This window comes from Limanda limanda, chromosome 9 (genome assembly GCF_963576545.1).
Source record: "Limanda limanda chromosome 9, fLimLim1.1, whole genome shotgun sequence".
Taxonomy (NCBI): Eukaryota; Metazoa; Chordata; class Actinopteri; order Pleuronectiformes; family Pleuronectidae; genus Limanda; species Limanda limanda.
In genome coordinates this window covers 24,651,054-24,677,133 of record NC_083644.1, presented here as the reverse complement: position 1 = coordinate 24,677,133, position 26,080 = coordinate 24,651,054, and the positions used below count along the sequence as shown (strand labels likewise).

Genomic DNA, 26,080 nt, shown 5'->3' with positions numbered 1-26,080 from the left:
ATGGGAGAAACCCCCCAAAAAGCGCCCTCTCTGTAGTGTGAGGAGCAGGGGCGAGGCACTGGCAAGAAGCCCACACACTGCAGCTACAGTATGTATGAAAAAGCACAAACAAGCCTCCTCATCGGGGCAGAGCAGGGACCATTAGGAGTTTCCAGGAGGACCTGGTCACTGAGTGCAAAGCAAGGAAGGACAGGCACACACGTGCAGATGCAGCATCTGGAAAACCCTAAAGACAATGTGTTTCAAAATGTGTGGATCCTTTGAGTTAATTAATCAATAGCTTGTTTGCCCCGGGATATGTTCCATTAAAGGTGCTCACTAGAGGTTTATTTACATCCTTAACAAATACTAAAGTGTCACGAATTATTAAACTCTAGAATTTTATATGTACATATACGTAACTTGTAGTTACGTAAAGGTTCATTTAATTCTGCTTCTGTTGCACTTTAAATGAGATTTTTCAAGAGAAAGAGATTTTAAGTTGAGTGAAATGTTTTGATGGCATGCACACTTTTCTCCTCAAGTTTAGGTCTTATCCTACTGTAACAGATCCTTCAAGCTACCTCTGTGTATGAAAGGTGCTTTATTAAAAAAATTGCCTTCTCTGACCTTGGCTAATAAAACTGCAAACAAGACCAACTTGGAGCTGATAAGGGATCAGCTACAAACACTCTGGTCAGAATTAATCTCAGAACATTTGGCTTTGATGTGGGAAAAACTATAGATACCGACTGTATCTGTCAGTAGTTTGAGAGATAACGTGGTGTGTGAGGGTTATTATCTACTTGTCTACTTTACCGTATATTAAATTCGGGATTCCATTTGGAATATTATACTCCTTCATATCTGTCTGTTTTTGTGCATGCATGCGTGCGTGTGTCTCCTTGAAGCCTGACAAACAAGTTGCATGCTTCTATTAAAATGTTTAATCCTGCATTGTTTATATCCTTGTTAACTAGCTTCATCATGCACATTGCTAAGCCTCTCTGTCAGTTGATGCCACAGCTGTTGCTCACAGTAACAGTGTGAAACCAGCGTCAGAACTGTATGTTGCTCATACATGAGTCTGTACACTCTTGTGCCTGTGCAAAATAGAATCAAAACAGGAGCCTACCCATAAAAATATTGTTCGCTAGTGGTCAAAAACTCCACATGGCGCCTTTAAAGCACAAAGTCAACTCACACAAGGGCCTCAATTCGAATCCAGACTTGCATTATTAGATAATCAAAGAATTATTTTGTACAGCTTCATCATAAATGTTTGTATTAAGCTCACCTAGTGCATTTTTACAGATGGGCAATGGATGGGTGTTCAGTTTGCACCATTGCCCCCCCACATAGATCTTATAAGAGGCCAATATGTGCATGTTAATAATTTAGCATTTTGCGTTTATGAGTGTCTTCATGTGTTAATGTTTCTTATATTCTTACGCAGTGCAGTATGGTCTCTGTTGTGCTGTTGTTTATGTCCCCCTTAAGCTTTAACAACATTACACCCCTCCTTAACTCCCCCAACTTTATATCGTGTTCACTTACTGTACTTAACCGTGTTTTAAGGCCATTTCTTCAAGGTGTATTTATACAGTGCATGCTTGTTAGTAAGTCAGTGTTATTGCCGTTATTCTGCCAAAATATTTGAAAAGATGCATAATTACTAATGCTCCACACACAGCTGTTTCCAGGATTCCCTTTAAACACAGCTGCTGAAGTTCTGTGTGTGTCAAACACTCCGCCCATGTTGTTCCTCTCTTCTCAGTCTCTAAAGCTGTCACCTCAACAACGGGCAGTAAAAGAAGCTTTTGTGCTCCCCAGGTCCCAGAAAAACCTCCAAACGCACTGAGCCAAGTGCATGATGGCCGTTCGTGCAGTTTATTGTATAAATTTCTGAAAGGGGCATTTGGAAATGTGTTAATAATGGTGGCAAAGTGGCCCGGACCCGTGTGGAACAGTGAGACTATTGTCTTGGCTCTCTTGGAGCCTGCTGGAGAGATTAAGCACCCAGAGAAGAGATGAGGTACAGAGGAGAGGAGGAAGGGAGTGGGTCTCGGGGTTGATTTGAAGTGCTTGGATGGTGGTTAGGAGTGTGTTGCAGGGGAGGGGGTTCTCTTCCTCTCTTTTTTAAATGAGAAGTCGGCAAGGGCAGTTGGAGGCACGCAGTGTGTTGTAGTGCTCTGGGGCCATGTGGTTTGTATTAGTGAGGACAGGGTGTCTGGCACCAGCACAGAGAGTGGGTGGTGCACAGGGAGTTTAGGTTGTGTGAGGTTGAGAGGTTACAGGACATTTGGATTCAGATATGGGAGAGGATATGAGAGTCCACAATGAACCAAGCCAGAGCATTTATATATCTTTGTTTTTAGATGCATTTAGCTGGAGCATTGCACACACACATGCATTAAGACTAATGTGCAAACATACTGTACTCAGACACTCTGTGGATTTTCATTAATATCCCAACACTTCACTTCATCTTGAAGCCCAGCTACTGTTTGTCCAGCCCTCCTGTTTGGACAAACTGTTGCTCCTTAAAATGTGTCTTTTCAATCCAAATTATAAGGATTTTGTGGATTAAATGGAGGAGATGCAAATATTAGATTGTCTCTCTATTGATATCACTGAATCATGACAATGATAATTACCAACAGTTGAGGAGGAAGTTCCCAAACAGTTAACCTTAGTAAAAGTACCAAAAAAGAAAAATAATTCTATATTAACTTTTCTGCTAAAGTAAGTAAGCACCTAAAGTATTCAAAGTAAAAGTACTTACTGAGTGTGGCCTATTTCAGAATGTTATCGTTATGGTTGAGTATCGCCCTTTGTTTCTTCACCAGTGACAACTGCTGAATGACTCATCTGAAAGCAGATTTATCTTATCAAGTATTTATTGTTAACACATCCAGATGAAACAGATGAGATCGTCTAGTAGTTAAACTCACCCATGTTATGTAATACAATCCAGAACATTCAGTGTGCACTAAATCCTTGTGAACGGTTGGATTTAATATTAACACTTTCCTGAAATAGCATATAACAATGTTTGTACACAAAGGATTTAAACCACGGCCATTACAGACTATAAACAGGATCTTATTAACTGCTAACTGAAATTGCTTGGGTACCATCTATTGTAATGTGGACAGTCCTGTCAGATTGTCCGGCTCGCTGAAGCTCATTTGTTCCCTTTCCAACCAGCTCGATCAGATGTTGATGCTGCAGGACTCGGACCAGGAGAGTTCATCACCAAGATCCCTGCAACTGCAAAACAAGGAGAGGGTTTGCAGTCAAAAACTGCAGCTCTACCAGGAGGCCCAGCAGAGACAAGCCCAACTTGTTCAGAAGCTGCAGACCAAGGTCACAACAACAAAGGAAAATTCAAATTCAGAATGATCAAGATGATAAACAATTCCTTTATCCCAATTGATCAGAATGTTTGATTTTTATTTCATTCCAGGTTCTTCAGTACAAGAGGAGAAGTGGGGAGCTTGAAGAGCAAGTGCTAGAGAAGACTTCAGAGTCTGAGAAGATGAGGTTGATGGTACGTCGAGATTGTAACATCGTCTTCAAGCATCAAGTATATTTAAACCCTCAAAACCTCCAATGGAATCCAGCCTGCTCCTTACCCCAAAACATTTGGATGTGACAGATTAACTGATATTGTCTTGGCAGTAAACTTTCAAGCAATAGTTTCCATGTTCAGTTTTTTAAAATAGAAGTGTTTTTTTTATTACAGCATTATCACAATGTCAGCATGTTTCAGTGTACAAATACAAATGATTCAAAACAATGTTCAATTATTTTACTCACATTTGTTCCAGGAAGCCAATGTTTCTGTTTATACTTATTCTAATTCATTTAGATGTGAGGACTGTGAACAATTATATCCCCAAGTAATACTTTTATTGCAATAGATTTACATCCCTTATGCTCATTAGTTTGAATTTAATTGTTTTGCAAGCTTAATTTGAACTAGCTCTAAATGAATCATGCATAAGTGAAAAGTAAAGCATGGACTTTTCATGTTGGGAATCAGATTTTATTTGAATATACTTTATTCTGCCAAATATTATTCTTGGCTGAGTGGCTCCCACAGAGAATTTGGCTTCGCAGAATTACACAGAAATTATGTCGCTTTAATAGGCAACTGCTAACTTGTGGCCACTATGATACACTGAAGTGTTATTGGTATGTGAGGAGTAGTTTTATGTGTGTGTGTGTGTGTGTGTGTGTGTGTGTGTGTGTGTGTGTGTGTGTGTGTGTGTGTGTGTGTGTGTGTGTGTGTGTGTGTGTGTGTGTGTGTGTGCGCAGCTTCAGACCCACCTGGACTCAGCCCAGCGTCAACTGCGGACAGAGCAGGATCTCAACACTGCGATCCAGAATAAATCTGCCCAGTTGGAGGAGGAGCAGAAGAGGTGAGTGATGTGCACCATGCAGAGCAGCCTACCAAGCCAATAAGGAAAGTTGTGCAAGTTCTGTTTTGTTCGTAATTCACAGTATGTTAGGAAGTTTTTGAAAAAACGCACAAAGTTTGTCATTCTTATTTTTAAACCTCTGTGTTGGCCTTAACTGTAGACAGAGGCGTTAGGTTTTCAGGTTTTCTTCTGTACAACCATACAACCGGTTCATTCTCATGAACATGACGTCTCATGGAACGCCTCAGGGGAATTCCATTACATTTGGCACAAACGTCCACTTGGACTCAAGGATGAACTGATTAGATTTAGTTGGTCAAAGCTCACTGTGACCTCATAAAACATGTTTTGGGCAATAACTCAATAATTTGTATGCTAATTATGACAAAGTTTCACACAAATGTCTAAAAGGATTGATGATATGATAAAGTTGTGTATCCAAAAGGTAAAAGGTCAAGTTCACTGTGACATCATAACATACTGCAAAAACTCAGAATAGATTTTAATAAATTCACTGTAAGTCTTCTCGACATATGTGAGGACAGACAAGGAGGTCAAATGAATTTTATCCGGCTGCTAAGGTTCACAACTGTGAGGCAGCAATTGTTTTTGAGACAGAAATCGAGCTGAAATATATCTGACGATATTTTTGAAGCAGAGATGTTCTCAGTAGTTGCTTGACCTCCCCTGCTGTTTTGTCCTGCCTCTGCTACAGGGAGAAGGCCAAAACCTGCCCTTGGAAGATAATCTCACCGTCCAATTTGTCAGAGAAAATTAGTGGGGCTATGTTGGCTTCCTTCTCCAAAGCATTTTAATGATGCTTCCCATTAACTATGGACCTAGCTCTGCAGCTGAGGCCAGGGTTTAATGCTCTATAATTTATGCAGTTATGAAATTTTATTTGAAATACCCATAGTGGAACATTTTCCAGGTTCTGATAATTTTAACTGCCGCTTCACAAGGTTTAACACTTTGTCATAAAAGTGTAATGTAGAGATAATTCTACAACCATTACATATATGTTTTTGCCAATAATTGGGCGTGTTGAATCCCTCTTGCCCTACGCCCCAGTTCCCTTTCAACATTATACAGTACCATACAAGCAAACATGGGTTTGGCTCAATCTCAGAGGGATAAGATAACTTAGTAATATGGCATGCTTTACTGTAACAGCGTGTGTGTTCAGTCAGTGTGAGAATGATGTAAACATTTTTGTAAATGACTCTACTAGATCTGGTTGAAATTAAAACTAAGTTGACACAGATGCTATAAAACTGTCACGCATGTTCGCCCTGTAACTCGGGTTGGCGAGGGTGGATCTACAGGCTTCAGATGTAAGAGTGATATGCCGGCTACATAAGCTATAAAGTTTGGTCGCTGTGGTTGGGGTATAAGGAGGCTGTCATGACAGGGGAAAAGTGCCAAATGGCCTCTCAGTGTCTTAAGTCCTGCTCCTTCCAGGTGTGCCAGCCTCAGCCAAGTGAACTCTGTGCTGCGGGAACAACTGGAGCATGCAGGCGCTTCCAACCAGGGGCTGACAGAGAGCTTGTGGAAGGCCCGCGAAGATGCTGAGTTGCGCGATACTCGTCTGCGCAGAGAGCAAGAGGTGAGAAAAACCACAAAAATGAAGAGCTTGTGTCAGAAAAGCAACAGGGGAAGCTCAAGTTCATCCCTTTCTACACAGAGATTGTGCAATTAAACTCCAGTTGAGTTCACATGGGGTAGGAATTCCATTCATAGCCAGTTTTGTCAATTCATTCTCATTCCCTGTTCATTTCATCGCTATGATTTTTGAGTTGTTGTTTCCTGTGAAAACATTCCAACTGCTGAGGGGGAGGAACATTTTGTGTAAACAATCTGGTGTTTGTGCTGTAAATGGGCTACATCTGTCGATTCAGGGAAATCCAATTATTTGTGTGTGTGCCAGTATGAATCCTGGAGTTCCAGTATTGCATCTGTTTGGTATCACAATAAAATTGAGAGGTGCCATCATCCGCTGTATGCAACCCTTACCACCCACCTTCCAGTCTCCAGCTCCCCTGTTGTCTGCTCCTCTCTGCAGACATGTGCCTCCCGCTTGAGTCGTGAACAGGCTCGTGTCAGAGCGCTGTGGCGCCAGGCCTCCTCCCTGCAGAGCACTTTCACCCAGCTCAGGACTTCCACTGACAGGTGAGCGTGGCGTGCTGCCAGAAACCCCACCAGCAACCCAGCATTCCACAAGAACCCCCACCTCTTTTGTGTCTCACACTCACGACAGCACCCACAGTGCATTTCTCTCAGGCAACGATCAAAGTGGAACAGGTCAGTGGGGTCGCCAGTCTCCCCTGCTCATTGTTTCACCACTGGGGAAAAGATGTCTTAAGGTGTTTCTATGCACTGTTGAAATCATCCATCAGGACAAAGCTGCGGCTCTATGGGACATTGCCTCGATCATATTGAACCTCTGTGACCGGTGCTGAAGAGTAATTTGCTTTAATAATGATTACTTTGGCTTATAGACAGCTGTGATCACGTCACATCATGTACTGTAATTCAAACTGAAGACTCTTCAAAGTGAGTCTTGATACCGGAGCTAAATCACTACAGATATTCAAATGAAAACAGCATGTTGTGTTTCCTTACTCTTTCAAACCTATGATACATTCTGTAAACCTAAATGCACATGACTCTATTCAACAGGACTCTCTCTGATATGCGCGGGGAGTGTGCCGCTGCCGGCCAGCAGTTGCATCTTGCCTGCGTGAACCTAGAGGCCAGAGTAACACAGGTGAACACCTCTGGGGGTGTGGAACTGACAGGCCTGGAGAGGCAGTTAAGGGACAAGCTGAAAGAGGCCATGCAGCTCCAGGGACGATGGGATGCAGAGAAAGTTGATCTTAACTCCAGGTAAAGTTGTCTCGTCTGTCTGGGCCTGGTTGTCACAAAGCTTCCTTCATGTTTCTCTGAAAGCAGCTAGTATTATTATTACTTGAACCTGCATTTAGTTTAAGGACCAGTACAAAATTGACAAACTCTGAACTTATTTCATAAAAGTCCAAACATTTCCATTACATTTAAATTTATGTTCAGTAATTTTACTCAGGAAGTTTAAACCCAATGTCGACCTGTTGCTCTACTAAGAACGATTTCAATTAAAATGTGTCTTACCTTCCCAAGTTGAAAATCAAAGTAGGAACTATTTATAGATAAACAGCCGTCGGTTTTCTTATTACTATAGTGAATTAAGAACCTGATAAATCAAGAACCATATGTGTTGTTAATACACAAAATCGTATAATCCAAAACTGCTAGAAAACTGTGAATAAGGATGTATAACACTGTCCACATGGGCTTAAACTATAGAATCAAGGAATACAAAACACATCTGACAGCAGGCACTGTGGTAAGCCTAATTCAAGGTTTCACCTCATCATACAAATTGGACTGGTAGCACAAATCCAACATTTATATTTTCCCACAGTCTCCAGGCCTTCTAACTGACCAGAACTGTCAAAAGGAAAAAAAATAGTGTTAGGTCATGTATAGGGCAACTTTCTCATCAGTTCTTCATATGACTGCAGAGAAAGTCCAATGGTTTTCCCTAGCTGCAATGTCACACATATGTAAGTGTATAGGCTTTGATCATAAAAACCATACACATCAAACCATTTACTGTGACCTCTGCTCGTGTGCTGATAAAGAAGATTCAAGTACCATCCCCTATACACTCCAGTAAAAAGACTGCATGAATGTCAGTGTCTTTGTGTTCTGGATCTGAGCTGCTTTTTGATCTTATCAGAAGTCCTAATTAATCCCATGGTTCTACTCAGACAACATGATAGTGTTGATGGCTGGTGGAGAGGTGGAATTCATTTCAGAGACTGAGGGAACTGTGTGTCTGATTTCACTCTCTGTCTACGTCTCTGATATTTCTAGAACCCTGGAGCTGTCCGACACTGTGAAGCACCTCCGGAGCCAGAACAGCGAGAAGGATGCCAGCCTCACGACCATGCAGATCAGTCTGGACAGGATGGTGGGACCCCGGCACTCAGAAGTGGGAGGTGGCAGATAGGCGGGTGGTTAGAGGGGGCTAAATTGGCTGTAGTCTGGACCTTGGGTTTGATAAACTCCACAACTTCCTTGTCTCGAGGGCTGCCATCTGGCAAATGTCAATCTTGCTCTATGTGTGCTGATAATCTAACCTCAGTTGTTTCCTGCTCAGGAGACGAGGAGAATGGAGGATAAAGCAGAGATGGAGGCTCTACGCATTGAGATCCAAGACCTCCAAAAGACTTTATGTCACGTTCACCAGGTCAAAGGAAAAACAAAGCATTAACATAACCTGTGCAATTTGATATTATACCAGAACATGAATCCTTTTTCTCTTTCTGTCACTAATGTGCAGTTGGTTGGCGGAGAAGGAGATGGCGGCTCTGAAAGTGTGTCCTCGCCTCTGCATGGTCGCTCTCCTCTGAGAAACACCACTATAGTGGCCGTGCAGACTGCTCTCTCCAAGCACCGGAAACAGACACAGGTACGAAAGCAGAGGCTTGTCCTCCCTACTCCAATAATATCCTGAAAACCTTGTAAAAACACTGCAGGATGCTCTCACATACAAACCACAGGACCTGCATGGGTGTCTAGATGCTGCCCTGGAGCAAGTGGACACTCTGCGTCATAACCTGCAGGAGAGGGAGATCGAGAGGAGAGAGCTGGAGCAGAAGATTCAGGAAGTAGAGAGAGAAATGCAGGAGGCTAAAAAGGCCTCAGAGGAAAGCCTCAGAGAGAGCAACAGACATTGCCGCTCCATGGAGCTCATCTCAAGGTATGAACTGATCATGGAGTTAATGTCCATTTCCTATATTGTGTCAAAGAAGATGTTACTTTCAAAGCACTGTCGCCTCACAGGAAGAAAGTTCCTGGTTCAGTCTGGTTAGGGTCCTTCTGTGTGAGTTTGCATGTTCTTCCTGTGTCTTCTTGGGTTTTCTTTAGGTTTCCAGCTTCCTTCCACAGTTCAAAGTACATGTACATTGAGGTTAGGTTTACTGGAGACTCTAAATTGGCTGTAGTTGTGAATGTGCGTGTGAATGGTTGTTTGTTTCTATATGTTGGCCCTATGATTTGCTGGTGACCTGCCCAGGGTGTACCCCGCCTCTTGCCTAATGTTAACTGGGATCGGCTCCAGCTCCCCCATGAGCCTCAGAGGGAAAGTGGTATAGATAGATGGATGGATTGATATTCTGTTTTATATTTTATAGACTTGTTATTTGTAAAAGTGCCAGTGAATGTTGTCTATGGAAAAAAATAATGGATTTATGTTTAATTAAACAATGTTATCCAAGAACAACATTTATACAACACTGCAGAAGAGCTGTTTGTTATGAGTGTTTGGTGGATGTTGGTTTTCAGAACCTCAAGTGTGATGATAATGCTGATCATTGTGCAACACTTGTCCTCGACATACTCTCTCCCCCTGTCTTTCCCTCTGCCTCGCTCTACCTCTCAGTGAGAAGGCCGGTCTTGAGAAGCTGCTCGCAGGGCTGCAGCAGGAGGTGGACTCCCAGCGTGCGGAGCTGGAGGCACTTCGGGGAATGTCACTGGAGCTCCAGAGACAGCGGGACTCCCTGAGGCAGCAGAGGGAGGATCTGGAGATGCAGCTAACACGCCAGCGCACAGAGGCCCAGAGAGGGTACAGCCTGAGCACGGAGGAATGACCGTTACACAACCGCACATCCCGTCACCCGTGATTGTTTTCAAGCTCCGTTTATTTAGAGTTCAGATCAGTAACACATGTCATTACCCCGATGACATTTGGATGAAAATGTAAATGATTTACATTGCATTACTGCACTCATGCAAGAGGGAATTGTGTTCCCCTTGTTTGCTGGGTTTCTTTTGCGAAAAAAAAAAATTTGATTAGTTGAGAATTGGAGCAGGACATGCGATACAACAAAAAAGTAACTCCCTCAGTGTTGTGGCCTTTGGCACCAAATTTCAACATTTTTCAAAGTGGAGATGGATTACCATCAGGGGATTTTGTTTATACAAATAATCTGTGTGTGTGAGAGACAGAGAAACAGTGTGAGGGTCATGTATGTGATATATTTTGTGTTTCAGCAATAGGAGCCTGGAGGAGCTTGAAGGGAAACATTCTTATCTGCGAAGGGAGCTTGTGACTGTGAAGGAGAGTCTGAATCAAATCACGCTGCAGAAGGAGGTGTTGGAAGACGATAAGGCCAGCCTCGCTCTGGCTCTCACCAAGGTAGGATAGTCTGATGTGCACCAGGTAGCCTGATCTGGATTACTGGATTCTTCCTGAGGGCCCTGGTGGGTTATATCTTTCATACATGTCCATGATGTACTTCACAGATGGAGTCCCAGAGTGCTGCACAGGAGGCAGCCCTCACCAAACTGCAGAATCAAGAGGCTGCACTGAAAGATTCCCTGTCCAAAATGGCTGCCCTTAGTGAAGGCTTAGCCAAAGACAAGGTGGACCTCAATCGTATTCTGCTACAGGTCAGTAGGCGTGCAGTTATAATGTTGATTTAGACTAGAATTAAACAGGACACAAGCTAAATATTTTTTCCTCTTCAGAAAGAAGGTGAGAAGGCCAAGCTCGACGACCGTAGGCGAGAAGCCGAAGCGGATCGCACATTGGCCAGGGAGGAGACAGCACGGGTACAACAGGAGATCATGAATCTGCTCGCTGAGAAACAAGCTCTGGAGAGCTCCCATAGCCACTTGGAGAGTCACTGCCAGAAGCTACAAGCAGAGCTGAGGCTGCTGCAGAGGGAGAAAGCTCAGGCCCTGGAGCAGCACTCCCAGGTCAGAGACCCCCAACCATTCACACACTCTGTCCTCATGGTTCCCACCACCTGGGAGAGTTGATGTTATTAATAGCTTTCAGCAGGTTCATGAAGGCTGTTGTCACGTGAAAATGTGTTGGAGACATCTGCACATCTGCCATGGTTTTTTTTTCATTCTAATGGGATGTGGAGAGAAGTTTTGTGTTTTATGAGTAACTTGGGAAATAACAAGCGAGGGATCTTCAAGATCAACTGTGAACTGGAAAGATAAATAGTTAGGCAAAAAATGTCCAGTTGGGGTTTAGGGAAAGAGCCAATAAATTAACACCTAAAGTATTCCCATGCTTCCCTCAGCAGATCCAGATCGTTCCCTAAAGAATGAATAGAATCCTTTCCTGCTCTATTTGCTGTTCTGAATGTGAAGCTGGATTACTGGTGTTGATCTCAGTTCGAATATAACAAACATAAACAATTTGACTAATTCAATTCAAACATTTTTAGATAGCTCATCTGTCAAAACAAATCAGCCATTTAAAAAAAAAAAAGAAGCTCTGAAGTGTTCTCCATTTCACCAAGCTCATATGTCATCCCCTTATTGGGCACTGCTCACATCCATAACACTAGTAATTCATCCTCTTTAATATTTGCCTGGGAAGAGCCTTGAATATTTGGAAGTGGCAGTTTATTTGGTTAAAAATGAAATCAATGTAATTGTTGCTCCTCATACAATCTGTTGCAGTGAAACATTAGGACTTCACCACTGTGTGATGGTGTGACAGTAACTGACCTTAAAATACAGTATGCGAGACATCAGGCCTTTTTCAGATCAAATACAGTAGGTTATAGTAAACGTCTCTGCTATTATAGAACTGACCTCCAACATTGTTTGATTCAAACCAGAATAATAACCCGTGACAGAACAGTGTGACATCTCGGTTTTAATTTCAAAGAAAAGAGCTTGGCTTACCAGAAAGATTAGAAGCAGAAAAGTTGAAAAAGATTTGCTACGTTTCAGCTCCGATATACGGTATCTTGTTTCTTTAATGTGTGCATCATGTAAAAACTTGTTTTGGGGGTTGTGGGTAAGGCATTGGAAGTATTTCTTGGCAGGGTCAGTGAAGAGTGTCGCACACGGAGCTTCAGGAAGTCACTGGTCAATCTTTCATATAACCACACCTTGTGGTTTAAACTCAATTTTGCTTATATTTAGCCAGAGCACATCTGTCCCTTTCCCTGTGCTTCCTGTCTTTGTCCCTCCAGTCTTTAAGTTAAACAAAGTGCTTACATCCCAGAATCTAGCTCGATATTTAGCTCACATATGCTATATAAATTATTTTAGAATGAAAGCAAATATCTTTGTAAAATGTCAAACTTTGAATAGAACTGAAACCTGTTTTACCCTGAAGCTTTTTTAGTTGTTTTCCAAACTTAGGTTACTTACATTCAGATAACTAAATTATATACACATGTATAATGCTTTCATTAAGTTGCAGCTTCCATAGTGAACTCCCCGCTGCATTCATTGATGGAGGAGGAATCCCATGAGAATCCTAACCTCTTCAGTCATGAATCTGGTCTTATAGTTGAATAAATGCTGAGGGAAACTTGTTTTGCTTCACATAGGTCCTGTTTTTTGTCATAATTATCGTGACAAAGTGACAAATCATTTTTGTTTGTCTTTGGGCGGCACATTTGTTATGACCCTGCAATTCCTGCGCTGTCATAAATCACTTTACGTTTGAAATGAGGGGTATTTAAAGTTCATTATTAATGCACCAAATCCGTCTCTGGCTCAATAACGTACATATTCTCAAAGTACTGTAGCTGTTACTGTCGAAAGCTGCTCCTTCTCCAACACAGATTTTTTTCTTATGCTCTGTTATGAAGTATTATTGCTGCTACAGTATTTTAATTGTACATAATGGTGTAGTATTTACTGCTTATTACTGGCTGCTCAAAGGCAAAAGTATAAATGAATTGCCTGATGACATTTGATGTATTTGTGTGTGTTGGTCTCCAGGTCAACAGGCAGATGCAGGCTGTGTCAGAGGAGCTGTGTGCGTGCAGGAAGGAGCTGGAGACACAGACCACAGCCCTAAAGAGAGCTACCCATGACAGGGAGGAGCTGGCCAAGGATAAGGCTGCTCTGGATGTCAGGCTAAACACCGCTGACCGAAAGGCCTGTGGTCTCACGCAGGAACTGGTTGCACTTAGGTCTGAGTATATTTGTGTATTTGTTTGTGCGGTCTTTAGTCTTAAATCTTCAGGACAAATTTCAGGTTTTCTGCAGGGCCGGGCTTAGGCATGTATCAGTTGGGGTTATGGTTAGCGTGAGAGTGTATGGAATGAATGTAAATCAGCCCAGTGTCCTCAAAAGCATCATAAACAACCAAGTGTGTGTGTTTGTGTAAGTTGGACCAGCTGCCAATGTGTATTTAAGGTCATTTGGACTTTTTAAACAAATTTTACTCTCTCAAGCGCCGTCAGCCTCATGTAACAAGAGTCTTTAAGTAACATGGTTTTATTTGGAAACTATGCTCATGATGGATCATTGGATTTTATAACCTTCTACACCTAGTGGTTCAAAGATCTTTTTTTTCAGTGCTCAAACCACTTTACCGCTGTGTTCCAGAGCTGAGAAGGAGTCCCTGGAGACGGCTCTGTTTGAGAGCCAGGAGCTTGCCTCGTCTCTGGAGGCTGAGTACACCAGGACGGAGGGGGAGCGGCACGGTTTGCTCCTGGCTAACGAGGCCTTGACGCGTGAGTAGTCCCCTCCCTCAGAGGTCCCACTGTCCTCCATGCCAAGCCCCCTGGCCATGAAGCCTTTCCAACAGCCCACCAGAGATCCATATTTCAGCTGTGAGCTCTGCAACAGCTGTGAGCTCTGATCCTGGAGCTGCAGGATCACTGTAGCTGCTTTCTCAGCTGACAAGGGTCCCACCGCTCCGCTCAAACACATGGATCATATAAGCAGTGTTAAGCTAATGTATTCCACATAAAGACATGCATTAGTATCCCCTATAAATAAAACTCCTAATAAAATCTTGCCGATCCTTTATCATCTTTACATCCAACCAGTCTGTGAGATTTTGGCTGTGGGTTTACTCGACTGTCCAGGTGATGCTGCTCGCATGCGTGTCGATGCTGAACACAATTTGGCACAAGCTGCACAAGAGCGAAGTAAGTCGGAGGAAAAGCTTGCTCAGGTGGAGAGGAATGCCCAGATGACCCTGAGCAATAAAGAACAAATCCACAGAGAGCAGCTTGAGGCTGGACGTCGGCAAAAGGTACAGCAAAACTTAAGCAGAGCCCTGACAAACCCCAACCGATTAGAACACTAGCTTTTTCATGAACTAATCAGGGTGTATGTGGGTGCGTGTTTGGTGGTTGATAGGAGCAGCGGTGTGCAGAGCTGATGCTGCAGCGGGAGCAGGCTGAGGAGCAGCTGCGTCGACAGTGTGAGGAGCTGCGTGTGCACGACCAGCAGGAGCTACAGCAGGTGCAAGAGGAGCAGGCCCGGCTGCAGCAGGAGTTCAACCAAAGCCTCCTGCAGGCTGAGAGTGAGAAGCAGCAGGTGTGTGTGGTGACAGGATAGTTCTGTTTTTTTTAGTTTATGAACCAAAATGTTTTGGTACATTATGGTAGCTACTTGTTAAACCCCATCACCTTTAGTTTGGTTGTCACAGTTGCCAATGTTTTCCCATATTATAACTGAGAATATTCTCAGTCATCCAGGTCCTGGTATATTTGGAAGTTGTATAAGTATACAGTCCATAGGCTTCTGCACTTGCGCGTTGAAGACGTTCACTTCTCATCCAAGAGGCTTCTTCAGATCCAGCTGATTAGTGGGAGGTTTCATGTAATTAACCTCTGTGGGTCAATGTTGAAAGTCATTATTTTTAACAGGCCAGTTGCTGAATCACCCACCAGCTAGTGGGTTGTTGTGGCCCCCTTAGTCAAGGAAGCATTTCTCCTTATCAAAAGCATGAAAGCTTCTCTACAGTATGTGTGAAGCCCGAATAGCCAAACCAATTTAATTTTGTGACCTATATCAACATTTGTCTGACCTCATAGTCTGTTGTAACCAGGCATTGTCCCAGAAGGAGGCAGAGAAGGCTGCCCTCATAGAGAAGCTTGCAACCCTGCAGCAGGACTTGGCCACAGCCGACATGGAGCAGGAGCACACGAAGAGGGAGGCACACCGCAAACATGAGCAGGATAAGGTAAACAACATGACAGGGTCATATAAGCTCTTTCTTGTTCTGTCCATATAACTCAGCCAATCGTTTTGTGTTCCAGAATGCGATGTCTGTCCTTCAGTCTGAGCTGAAGGAGCTGCGGACTCAGTTTGAGGAGTCATTGAACTCCCATGAGAATGGCAAGAAGAGTCTCACTGAGCAGGTCAGAGAGCTGAACCAACAGAGCCAGCATGCACAGCAGGAGGTGAGTAATGCTTATGTGTAATGCTGACTCAAACAAGACAGATGTTGATCTTTAGTGAGTGTAAGGAACTTAATTTTAACATAGAAATATACAGCAACTCATAGAGTGTATATGTATCTCATAGGCTGGAGCTCATCAGATCTCTTACCCATGTACTTTGTACAGAAGAATCACTAAAATGGATAAGTAATTATAGGCTTGTTTGGATTGGCAAATGATGCAAGACCTCAGATCTGCCTCGAGTGTGAGAGGGAGTTTGCACCTATTTGTACCAGGGGGGGGGGAGTCATTAACCACAAGCCTCTGTTGATACAAGCTGCCGCCACAGAGCTTTACTTGCATCAGGTGCAGAGTCTGCGTTGCCAAATCCTACAAGGAACGTTGGTGTCCACTCGTCAGACTCTTGCTCTCTGTGTCTTTTTTCCTGTCAAGTCCGCTGCCGGAAAATGTATCCACTGGCCTAATATAAACATAAAAGTGCAATTAGACTATAATTTTGGCCAAGTGACATACCTCTCTGAGCCAAATGAGAGCCGTAAATCTCAACTCTCGGGGTCGCTTGAGGTTAGGATTCCAGGCACAGGGTCGCCGGGCATTTAAGTGAAATAACAAGCTCACAGTCACCTCATTAAGATGTAACTGCTGAGCTGCAAGGGCCTCATCGGGCCTTGATTTAATAGCCTGGTTTTCCTGGAAAAGTGGACTGTTTATCTGTGTGGGACGTTTTGGTTTCAGTGAAAATGCAAAAATGAGGATCATCCTGTCTTCGCTCCGTCTCCTTAGTCTTGTCAAACTACACTGAATGAGGTTGTGTGGAGCCAAAGCAGAGGAGTCTTGAGGTTTGGACAGCCCTCCCTATTGCCGTATATCAAGTCAGGCTTCAGTGACACTGTCATATTTGGCTGCCACTCCTACTCATTTCCTTGTTTGATTATTTTCTGTAATCCTATCTCGGGATTCTCATGTCAGACACTGACAAAGGGAGAACCAGTGAGCAGTGTTGGACTGGGAAAGAAATGCAGCCCTGGATTTGTCCGTTAGGCTCGGGTTGGTAAAGGTTGACATTTGGGGAACACAAGTTCCCATGCACGTCCTGAATGATGGGTACTTAGAAAGAGCTGGTAAAGAGACGGACAGGGCCAGGATAAACTTAATGGCTCTTTTGATGGCCACTGGCACATCGATGCAGGAGCCCACCGGGATTATTCCCAGTTTGTCTAATGGCCACTCCAACCATGCCAGAGGTGGGAGGATCCGGTCCCTGGTACCATAATGTGAAATTAAAGTTTGAGTTAACCCCTAGTGTAAATAAGCTAGTGGGAGAGTGTTTATTTTCTCCCTTGCAGCAGTGAGAGGCTGGCTCCACTGGGACTCCAGGTCCCCCTCTCCCATCCTAATAACACAACACTGCTGCCCTCATATTCTCGGCCCTTCTCCTCTGCTCCCACCCAAAAAAATCTGATAAAATAAAGTATAAACGGCCAGATCAGCACTCGCTTGTTTTTTCTCACATTAGAGTTTATGAGAAAGAACCATCTTGTGTGGCCTCTGAACATAACACTCCTCCTCATCCCGGTCCTCATCCTCCCTCCTCCACCCACTCTCCCCCTCGTTCCCCACCTCCTCAGGGGGGCTGCTGTTTATCATGTTGCACTCTGTGGATTTTTTACACTGCGAGCTGCAGCGAAGGAGATTGGAAGAGACAGCAACTGGCTACAAGCCCAAATGGCTCTTATCCATGCCCAGATAAGCTCTGTCCTCCCTATTTCTCCCGCTACACATATGCTGCCATAAAACAGAATATAGGTCATACTGTATCTTGAGACCTTGCACACAGCACTTAGAGTAAGAGATGCTGAGGTTTAGCTTTCAAACAAAGACGCTCTAATGCCTTATCTGATCCAAAATCAGTTTCGCAGTACGCTGAAAGATTTTTCTAATTTTGATTATTATACACATGTGTTTGAGTGTTTGATGTGGTGTACATAACAGCCTGATTGAAGTTGTTGATGAATTTTGAGGATAAAACGAATTTTGTCTGTTTTAAATGTTTTTATTGGATTTATATTGAAAACTGATCATGTATATATCCATTTGAAATGTATGATCAAATAAATCTGGATTGAATTGACAACCAATTTAAGAAACCCTGGAGCATCAACAAAAAAGTTAAAATTTTTGTATTGGAGTGTAAGTATTAACCTTATGTCTTAATGGTAATAAAATGTAAGATAATAATAATAATCTATGTGAAAGTTATTTATCAGGTTCACTGTTTGTCTAAAACATCCCAATTTAGCTTCATTGATAAAACATCATTCCTTTCCTTCTCCCTGAAGTTAGAAGGCCTTCGTCGGCAGCTGCAGGAAGCTGAGGACGGACTTATTAAAGGGCGAAGGGAGCTGATTGAGGCCCACAGAGGGCTCCAGGAGTGTGCACAGGAGCGGGACAAGCAACGAAAAGAAGTGCTTGACCTGAGAAGACTCCTGGGTGATGAGACCAGAGAGAAAGAGGCCATCCAAGCCTCCAACCAGGAGCTCAGGGCTTTCATTAAGAGAGCGGAGAGTGACAACAACAGGTAGAGCTCTCTTTTACTGTTGTGCTCTTGGTACAGCAATGGATATTAGAATTCTTTGCTAATTTTAAGTATTTCCTGAGAAGCCTGAGACGATCTGTGGAAGAAAGAGAGCAGAAAGTGGCTGTCTTAGAGGAATGTAGGAGCTCGATGGACCAAGAGGCAATCACTTTACGGAGCAGCATGAGGGAGCTGGAGAAGTCTCGCCTGCAGGCACGCAGAGAGCTGCAGGAGCTGCGCAGACAGGTGAAAGATTATCCAGGTCGCCGCTTTCCATCTGATTTATTATAAATAAAGGATTACTTTCAAATAGTTTGCGCTGTGTTGACACGAGCAGGTAAAGATCCTTGATGGTGAGAACAGCCGGCAGAAACAGGATCTGCTGGAGCTGCAGGCCCGGGTATGTCAGGAGGAACAGAAGGAGGAGGAGGCGCGTCGCGAGGCTTTCAATCTTAAGCAGAGAGTGCTGGAGTGTGAGGCCGGCAGAGAGGCAGCGCTGAATGAGGTAGAAGACCACAGCGAAGTTATCTGTTACCATGATGCTAGAACAAACTTTATACCTTTGCATACATGAAGAAGGCCTGCAGAGACATGAGGACATGAACATAACACATAGTATATTCCATTGTAACAGTGATTGGATAACTGCAGTTCTATTATGAAGACTTTAATGACAATAACTTGCTTTATTAAGAGAGAAAAATAAAATCTGTTTTGATGCTAAGGGAAAAATAGGTTATGTTGTTATTTAATGAAGTACGGCTTCTAACCTCTTTTCTCCCATAACTATATTTTTAGGGTCCCCAAGTTCTCATGACCCCAGCAGTTAAAGTGTGCTTGAGCTGTCAAGTGAATGTATGGCATGGTTAAATGGATAGCACTTCATTATGATGTATATGAAGCCTGATTAATGTATCCTTTATTTAAGCTAAATCCAGTAAATATCAATACACAACGCTGAGGTCGTAAGATTTCAACATACTTTCTTGAATAAGGCCTCATCCTATTAGAAATCCCTGGATAAACAATGCACAACTCTTTACAGAAACCATGTACACATTACTGTATTTACACAGGCATGTGTCAGTTTATCGTTAATACTCAGGAATTATTTTCTTACATTACAGCTAATCTGTTAATCACTGTGTTTCAGTTATATAGTTAGAACCATGTTCAGACCATTGCCTTCAATTCTGCAAAGGAAATGTAACCTAATGGAAACCAAGAAACCAAGAAGATAATTTGAGAAGCCAGATTATCATGTGGACCAAGATTAGAATATTGTGTACATAGAAAAATAGATTATTTATTTGTCCCTGTAGGGTATATGGTTTCAGTGTTTCCCATTCTTTACCAGAATGTGATGGTCCATAATGTTTTCACCATTCATGCAGACAGTCAGAACTCATGGTTTCAGCTGCAGTTGTGGCATGTAATACAGCTTTTCGCTCACATGAGAACTTGGCTTGTAACTGTCACTCAGAATCTGTTTCACCTGAGAGTGACCTTCGTGCATGTGTACCTCCGTTACTGCCATAGATTGAATTATTTCAACATAACAAAAACATCAACAGACATAACCAACAGCTTGTGTAATATAAAAACACTAAAATGCCCAATGTGAAACGCTGCAGGGCAGCCACAGATCAGCATCCCTGGAAGTATACAACCTGTGTATCGTGGTCAAGTTACAGTGACATTTTTACGTTTATAAAACACTTGAAAATTCTGTGGTTAAATAAAGACAGCTGGCAGAAAATTCCTGGTATGAACCAACAGCAGGGTCCATTAGTGTCTTCAATTTGTAAAAGATTAGAAATTCCAAAAACGTACTGAAAGCACCACAGTTATGACATAACTATCACGCATATGGCATAATCCACAGTATAAGATAAATATATATGACTTACAGAGAAAATTAGGTTTGTCTTAAACCCAGTCCTGTGTATTACTGCAGTTTGCAGGTCTGCAGCGTCGTTTGGTGGAAATGGAGACCGTAGAGCAGGAGAGCCGAGAGCTGCTGCAGGAAAAAGAGGCTCATCAGCAGCACAGTAACAAGCGGCACAGAAATACCTCTGCCCTGCTGGAGGAAGCGCTAGAGGACGCCAAGGTCCAGGTCCAGCAACTCTGTGCTCAGCTCGGCCTGGCTGAAAGTAAGGTTCAGGGCCTGGAGGAGCAGCTCTGCTTGGGTGATGCTAAACGCAAGGACCTGGAGCTCAGGCTGGCAGGGTTGTGTTCTGCTTTGCGCCGCACAGTTGGCATCAGGCACACTAGGATTTCAAACACATCTGGGTCACGTAGACGGTCTCCCTCTCCTTGGAGACGCCGCGTGCAAATTAGAGGTATGGTGATGCATTTTTATAATAAGGTTTTGTGATGCCTTGTGTCATTATAAGCCTATTCATTAATAAGTGTGGTGTCTGGTTAGGTGAGGAGAGTGTGACGGACGGATCTGTGTTGTCCTTGTCTCGTGATGAAGATGAAGAACTGGACGTCGACATGGTGCACACAGCTCTACAGGAAATCCAGCAGGAACTCAGGGATGCACAAAGACACAGGGTACATTTGATCCTCCTACTGACTGAATATAGGTTTGCAGACACAGACCTCAAACTGAATGAGATTGTTTACCTAGACTTGGTTTTGGTTTTCAGGGAACCAGATCAGTCATTTCAACAATTGTAATTCACTTATTTATTGTTTGGTGACTATTTGTCACTTTCTAATTTCATGTATACATGTTTCCTTTAGGATGAAGCCAAGGCTCAGGTAGGCAGTCTAAGTCAACAGGTGACACAGCTCAGAGACAGCCAGGAAAAGTCAGCCACTCAGGTACAACTACTCCAGATGTCCCTGAAGCAATCAGAGCAGGGTAAGAGAACCAGCGAGTCCTATAAACACACACTATATATCATTTAGTAATTCCTTTCTGATCTACAGCCTAACATGTTTTTACAGGAAAAAGAGAGATGGGAGAACGATTGCACGAGGCGCATATATCTCTTTCCTTGCAGGAGGAAGCAGCATGTCGCTCAGAGAGGGAGAAAAGAAGCTTTGAGGAGGAGGTAGCTCAACTCAGGGCCAGTGTGCAAGCTGCTGTGGCTGAGTCCAGGGCACTGCAAGTATGTAAAAGCCAAAGAGATAAAGACTGCAGATCTTAAGAGGATACTACTGAACTGATGAAATCCTGTACCAATTCCTCTACAGGATAAGTTGGAGCTCTTTCAGGGATCAGAAACGCTTGCAAAGGCAGAGCAACGGAAGCTGAAGGAGTCTACGGGAGCCGCAGAGAGCCGAGCCAGCCGCCTGGAGCTGTCTCAGCGAACACTGGAGGGAGAGCTACAGCGGGCCCAGCTCAGGGCGGCTGAGCTGGACGCGGAGGCTGGCTCGCTGCAGGAGAGGCTGACGGAGCTGAGGAGAAAGCTCGGCGAGAGCGAGGACCGGTGTGCGGCGCTGAGGGTGAATGAAGAGAGACTGACAACGTCCCTTGCTCGAGCCGAACAGCACGAGAGCCATCTGAGAGAGCAGCTCCACAAACTGTCAGAGACTCTCAGTGACAACAGGAGCAACAGTGGAAACCTGCAGGAGCAGATGGTGCAGCTGCAGAAGGCTCTGACTGCCAGTGAGCAGGACCGGAAGCTGCTGCAGGTATACAATCTATCTCCTAATGACACTCACTACTAAAGTGGAAGATACAGAAACAAATTCTGAGCAGACATTAATTTGAGGATTTCTCCATTTCTGTTGAAGCAACCTTTGCAATTTTTTAAGACTTAATCCTCACTTTGATTTACAGTGCAGCTACGTAACCATCTCAGCTCCAGACTGCAAATTTTGTATTTACATTTGCTGTTGTAGTTTTTTCCTGAAAGACCTCAAAGACTGAGCAATAAAATGCTCAGGCGAGCTCATTAATTCTCCCAGAGTTTCTCAGGAGAGCTTTCCGGTCTTAGTTTAGGAATGAACTTTAAAGATACTGAACAAACAAAAACACGACATTCTTATTATAAATCTCTTGATTTGCGCAAAAGCTATGCCAGCTTGCTGCAGTGAAAAGTCTTGTTTGCAACTTTGAGCAGTTTGTCAAATATAAAGGAAGGTGAGAAGTGCAAGGTCAGTGGCTCAGTGTGGAGTGTATGTCAACATAAGTGTGTGTTTGTGTGTGCGCGCCCATAGGAACGTCTGGATAAAACACGAGATACCCTTTCAGAGAGCAAGAGGCTCAACCACACACTAACTGAACGGACCCAAAACCAAGAAAGATCCCAAGAGGACTTAGAGCTTAAAAGTTCTGAGCTGGAGAAACATAATAGAACACTGAAGGAGGTGAGTTAATTTGAATTAAAAGGAGTAAACGGTGTAAACAAATGTATTAAAGTTTGATTAATGGATGATTAACTGTGTCCCAGAGCCTGAAAAAGCGGCAGAAGGCTGAACTTCAGGCCCAGGGCAACTCCCAGCAGCTGCAGAGAGACAAGGAGCAACTTCTAGACAAGATCACCAATCTGCAGAGCTCTATGCAAAAGCTGCAAAGTGAGAGAGCAGAGACAGAGCGGGTGATGACACGACTCGGGAAAGACAAGTCAAGTCTCAGAAAGTCACTGGAGAAGGTGAGCTGTCATATCAACTGCACATATTGGAATGGTAATGGTTTTAGGATTGGTAAATAAAGTTAATTTACATAGCGCTTTACTGGATCCTCATGACAATACAATACAGCAAAATACAATTTTATTAATCCAGACAGAAATATGGTTTACGGCAAGTAAATGAATACAAAAACAAGATACAGGCATAGACTGACAAACATCTGCATAAACAAAAAAGCAAGAAAACTCAATAAAATAGCTGTTCAGCTGCATTGAGCTCTAAAATACTGAGCTAAAAGTGCGATTTCGTTAAAATTACTCAAGGTGAATACGTTTTTCCAGTCTGGACTACTGTAAAAAATATGGCGTCCTCCGTAGAGAGGACCAACCCCCGATGTAGATATGAAGAATTTATATAAAGGACCCATTCTAGGTTAAAGAATACAAATGTGTACAAATTTAGATGAAACACACTGGGATTATTTTATATCAAATATCTGGCAATAGATCCCTTTCACCTAAATATCACTCATTGGACATATAAGTCTCAGCAACACAAGACATTATTCAACTGTTTCATAGGCTTAATAAAACTTGCCATCATTAGAAGACCAATGTAGAGTGATGCTTTTTAAGAAGAGATGTAAACTAAGATGTATTTCACTAAAAGTAAGACATGAGACAAAAGTACCGTCTCTGGGAGTAAAAACAAACTAGCATCCCAATACATTAGACATATTACACTTTTGTTCAGTGCTTTAGAGTCTTGGTTGCTAAATATGAGGTAAAACATCAGAAATAAATCAGGCAGCCAAACCACAAATGGCTTTGAATGCAATTAGAATCAACTTAAAGTCAATTCTACAACTGCTGGAAGCCTTTGTACATAAAGACGCCAGAGATGAAGTAATGTGTTTAATGTTGGTCAGAAGCTTTTCTGCTACATTCTGGACCAGCTGAACACACGCCGAGTTACAACACATACATGAGCAGTTAATCCAGGGAGGGTGATTTGAATACTTTGCTGTTTTTAATATTTCTGTCATTACGTAAAGTTATTATCTTAATTTTCTACACATTATCTTGCACACTGTACACAAAGGTGATGGAAACCAAGAGGCGAAGTGCTTGGCTTCGGCTACACACATTTACAGGAAAGCACATGAGTGCAAAGCAATCATGGTGGAGTTGTTCACATGATGTCACCCTCATGCTGTTGGTCAGGTGGAGGTGGAGAAGCTGAGGAGGGAGGAGGAGGCAGCGTCAGCAGCCAGGGAGAAGGAGCACTTGGGGCAGACAGTCCGCAGCCTCAAGCAGGAGCTGGATCAAAAACTGGATGAACTGCAGACCCTGCAGGTGAGAGGGTGGGATTAGCAGGAGGTCAATCTGTGGGGGACAGGGCATATGATTTGGAAGAGACCACTACAGATATATAACATGTCGATTGGCAATTTGCTTTTTTCCATTGAAATACTTGAAATAAAACAGAATAAGCACCCAGTCAAGCAGACAGTTCATACAAACAGCTCCACATCTGATGTAATAGACATGAGGAGATTTGAATATAAATCTGAATGTTACTAAACTGTCACATTAGACGGTGACTTCCAGGTTATAGCAATAAACAAATCCCAGAGGATAAGTATTTGCATATATTTACATAACATGGTAAATCTATGAATTAAATAAAAATCTTACTGCAGCTAATATAGTATTTGATTTCGGAGCCCATTCGCTAGCTGCGATGTTTACAGTTTGCTTTTATCACACAAATCGAACGTTTCCTCCTCAAAAAAACACAGACATTGATACTTTTTGAAGGTGTTTTAAATCCAGATGACATTTTTACTAATCTCTATTAAGATGAATGCAGATAAATTGAATTATTTCTTTTCATGCGTTCTGCCTCTTTTGCTCTCCACATGTACTATTAACCTCCGGGCAACCAAAGCCTGCTCAAAGGTGATTGGTCAAACTAGAAACAGAGACCAGAAGGCTCCGGCTGTAAATCTTATCCCTCACCTTTTCTGCATATTCACATGTATAATCTGTTTATATAGATGAAGAGAATTTTGACTTCTTTTTTTTACTGATGTGGAAAATCTGTCTGACCTTTATTTTGTGCAGTTTCAGGGTCATAACTGCAGGATCGTAATCCAGACCTTTGTCTGTCTTGTACTCCATTTCCAAATATGTTCTATGGGAACTGTCTTTAGGCCCAAATGTCTCAGGTGGAGCACTCTCATGCACAGCGCCTCCTGGAGGTGACCGCCCGCCATCACCAGGAGCTGGATTTGGATACAGACCGTCTGAGAGACAGTCAGTTCCAAGCAGAGCAAGCCTTGGAGTCAAGAGAGAAAGCTCATCGCCAGAGGGTCAAATGCCTGGAGGAGCAGGTATAACAGTGCTTTTTCCCCTAAATATTTGAATCAATTGCTGTACATATTTCCAATAAGCAAATCCAATTTGTATTTTTGATTTGAAACAGTAAAACACAAACATTTTGTGCCATGAGTTTGCGGTATCTCAATGTTTTTGTGTTTCTCTATCCTCCTATTTTTGTTTTCCATAGGTGCTAACGCTCAAAGAGCAGCTGGAACAGGAGACGAGGAGACGGCTTGCCTATTTCAGTCAGATGCTTCCGCCTGGTGTGTAGGCTGAGACCCTGCGATGAAGTATGTAGCACCTCTGGCCTCCTCATTCACTGCTTTTCTGGCAGCTTTCCCCAACAACGTTATGTTACAAGCTGCGTCCACATTTGGAAGCTCGCGCGCACACAAACACACTCCCAAGGCTTTTTCCTCCCACCCATGCACATGTGCACAGCGGATTACATTAATCTGCAGGAAAACTCAACAACAACAAACAATGAGTGTTTTGTTTATAAGTGGACTGGATGTGCCAAATTGTTTTAAGGATTTCCTCTGGCTCGCTGCAGTTGGCGTTTCTAAGTCTGTTTATGCTGTGTCATTTTTTTTCAGGGAACAATGTGATGAAAGATTTCCTTGGTTGGTGCTTTATTCTTCTATAATAGTTTGTGTACACATTTGTCATCGTGATTTTGCACCAATTTTAAATGTCACAATCGTGTGTTTCCTAATGAGAATATATGTCTAAATATTTAGAAAATCTCCTCGTAGATTTGAGCGGATTTTCCTGGTGCTGTGATTTGTAGAGTTAAGTGCTGTTGTAACGATTCTGTAGAGTCGGTCATTTATCTTATGTATTGTGTGTTGTGTTTGAGTTTAACAATGTGTGGAACATTTTGGGATGTTTGTAATA

General features: G+C 42.9%; 1 protein-coding gene across 1 annotated transcript in view; it reads left to right on the top strand.

Annotated features, from left to right (window-relative positions):
* Positions 1-26,080, top strand: part of crocc2 (ciliary rootlet coiled-coil, rootletin family member 2) — a 37,585-nt gene extending 11,505 nt beyond the window's left edge. The window contains exons 4-36 of the mRNA XM_061078429.1: positions 3,190-3,348; positions 3,449-3,532; positions 4,303-4,406; positions 5,868-6,012; positions 6,469-6,575; positions 7,086-7,292; positions 8,322-8,418; positions 8,608-8,697; positions 8,791-8,919; positions 9,011-9,210; positions 9,892-10,074; positions 10,503-10,647; positions 10,755-10,901; positions 10,980-11,210; positions 13,212-13,405; positions 13,824-13,951; positions 14,309-14,478; positions 14,586-14,765; positions 15,280-15,414; positions 15,491-15,634; positions 17,974-18,212; positions 18,296-18,455; positions 18,547-18,714; positions 20,167-20,551; positions 20,638-20,768; positions 20,961-21,081; positions 21,168-21,331; positions 21,417-21,857; positions 22,386-22,535; positions 22,619-22,819; positions 24,023-24,154; positions 25,015-25,194; positions 25,371-26,080. Coding sequence (XP_060934412.1) covers positions 3,190-3,348; positions 3,449-3,532; positions 4,303-4,406; positions 5,868-6,012; positions 6,469-6,575; positions 7,086-7,292; positions 8,322-8,418; positions 8,608-8,697; positions 8,791-8,919; positions 9,011-9,210; positions 9,892-10,074; positions 10,503-10,647; positions 10,755-10,901; positions 10,980-11,210; positions 13,212-13,405; positions 13,824-13,951; positions 14,309-14,478; positions 14,586-14,765; positions 15,280-15,414; positions 15,491-15,634; positions 17,974-18,212; positions 18,296-18,455; positions 18,547-18,714; positions 20,167-20,551; positions 20,638-20,768; positions 20,961-21,081; positions 21,168-21,331; positions 21,417-21,857; positions 22,386-22,535; positions 22,619-22,819; positions 24,023-24,154; positions 25,015-25,194; positions 25,371-25,454 — 5,535 coding nt within the window. The 3' untranslated portion in view covers positions 25,455-26,080. The remainder of the gene's footprint in view (positions 1-3,189; positions 3,349-3,448; positions 3,533-4,302; positions 4,407-5,867; positions 6,013-6,468; positions 6,576-7,085; positions 7,293-8,321; positions 8,419-8,607; positions 8,698-8,790; positions 8,920-9,010; positions 9,211-9,891; positions 10,075-10,502; positions 10,648-10,754; positions 10,902-10,979; positions 11,211-13,211; positions 13,406-13,823; positions 13,952-14,308; positions 14,479-14,585; positions 14,766-15,279; positions 15,415-15,490; positions 15,635-17,973; positions 18,213-18,295; positions 18,456-18,546; positions 18,715-20,166; positions 20,552-20,637; positions 20,769-20,960; positions 21,082-21,167; positions 21,332-21,416; positions 21,858-22,385; positions 22,536-22,618; positions 22,820-24,022; positions 24,155-25,014; positions 25,195-25,370) is intronic.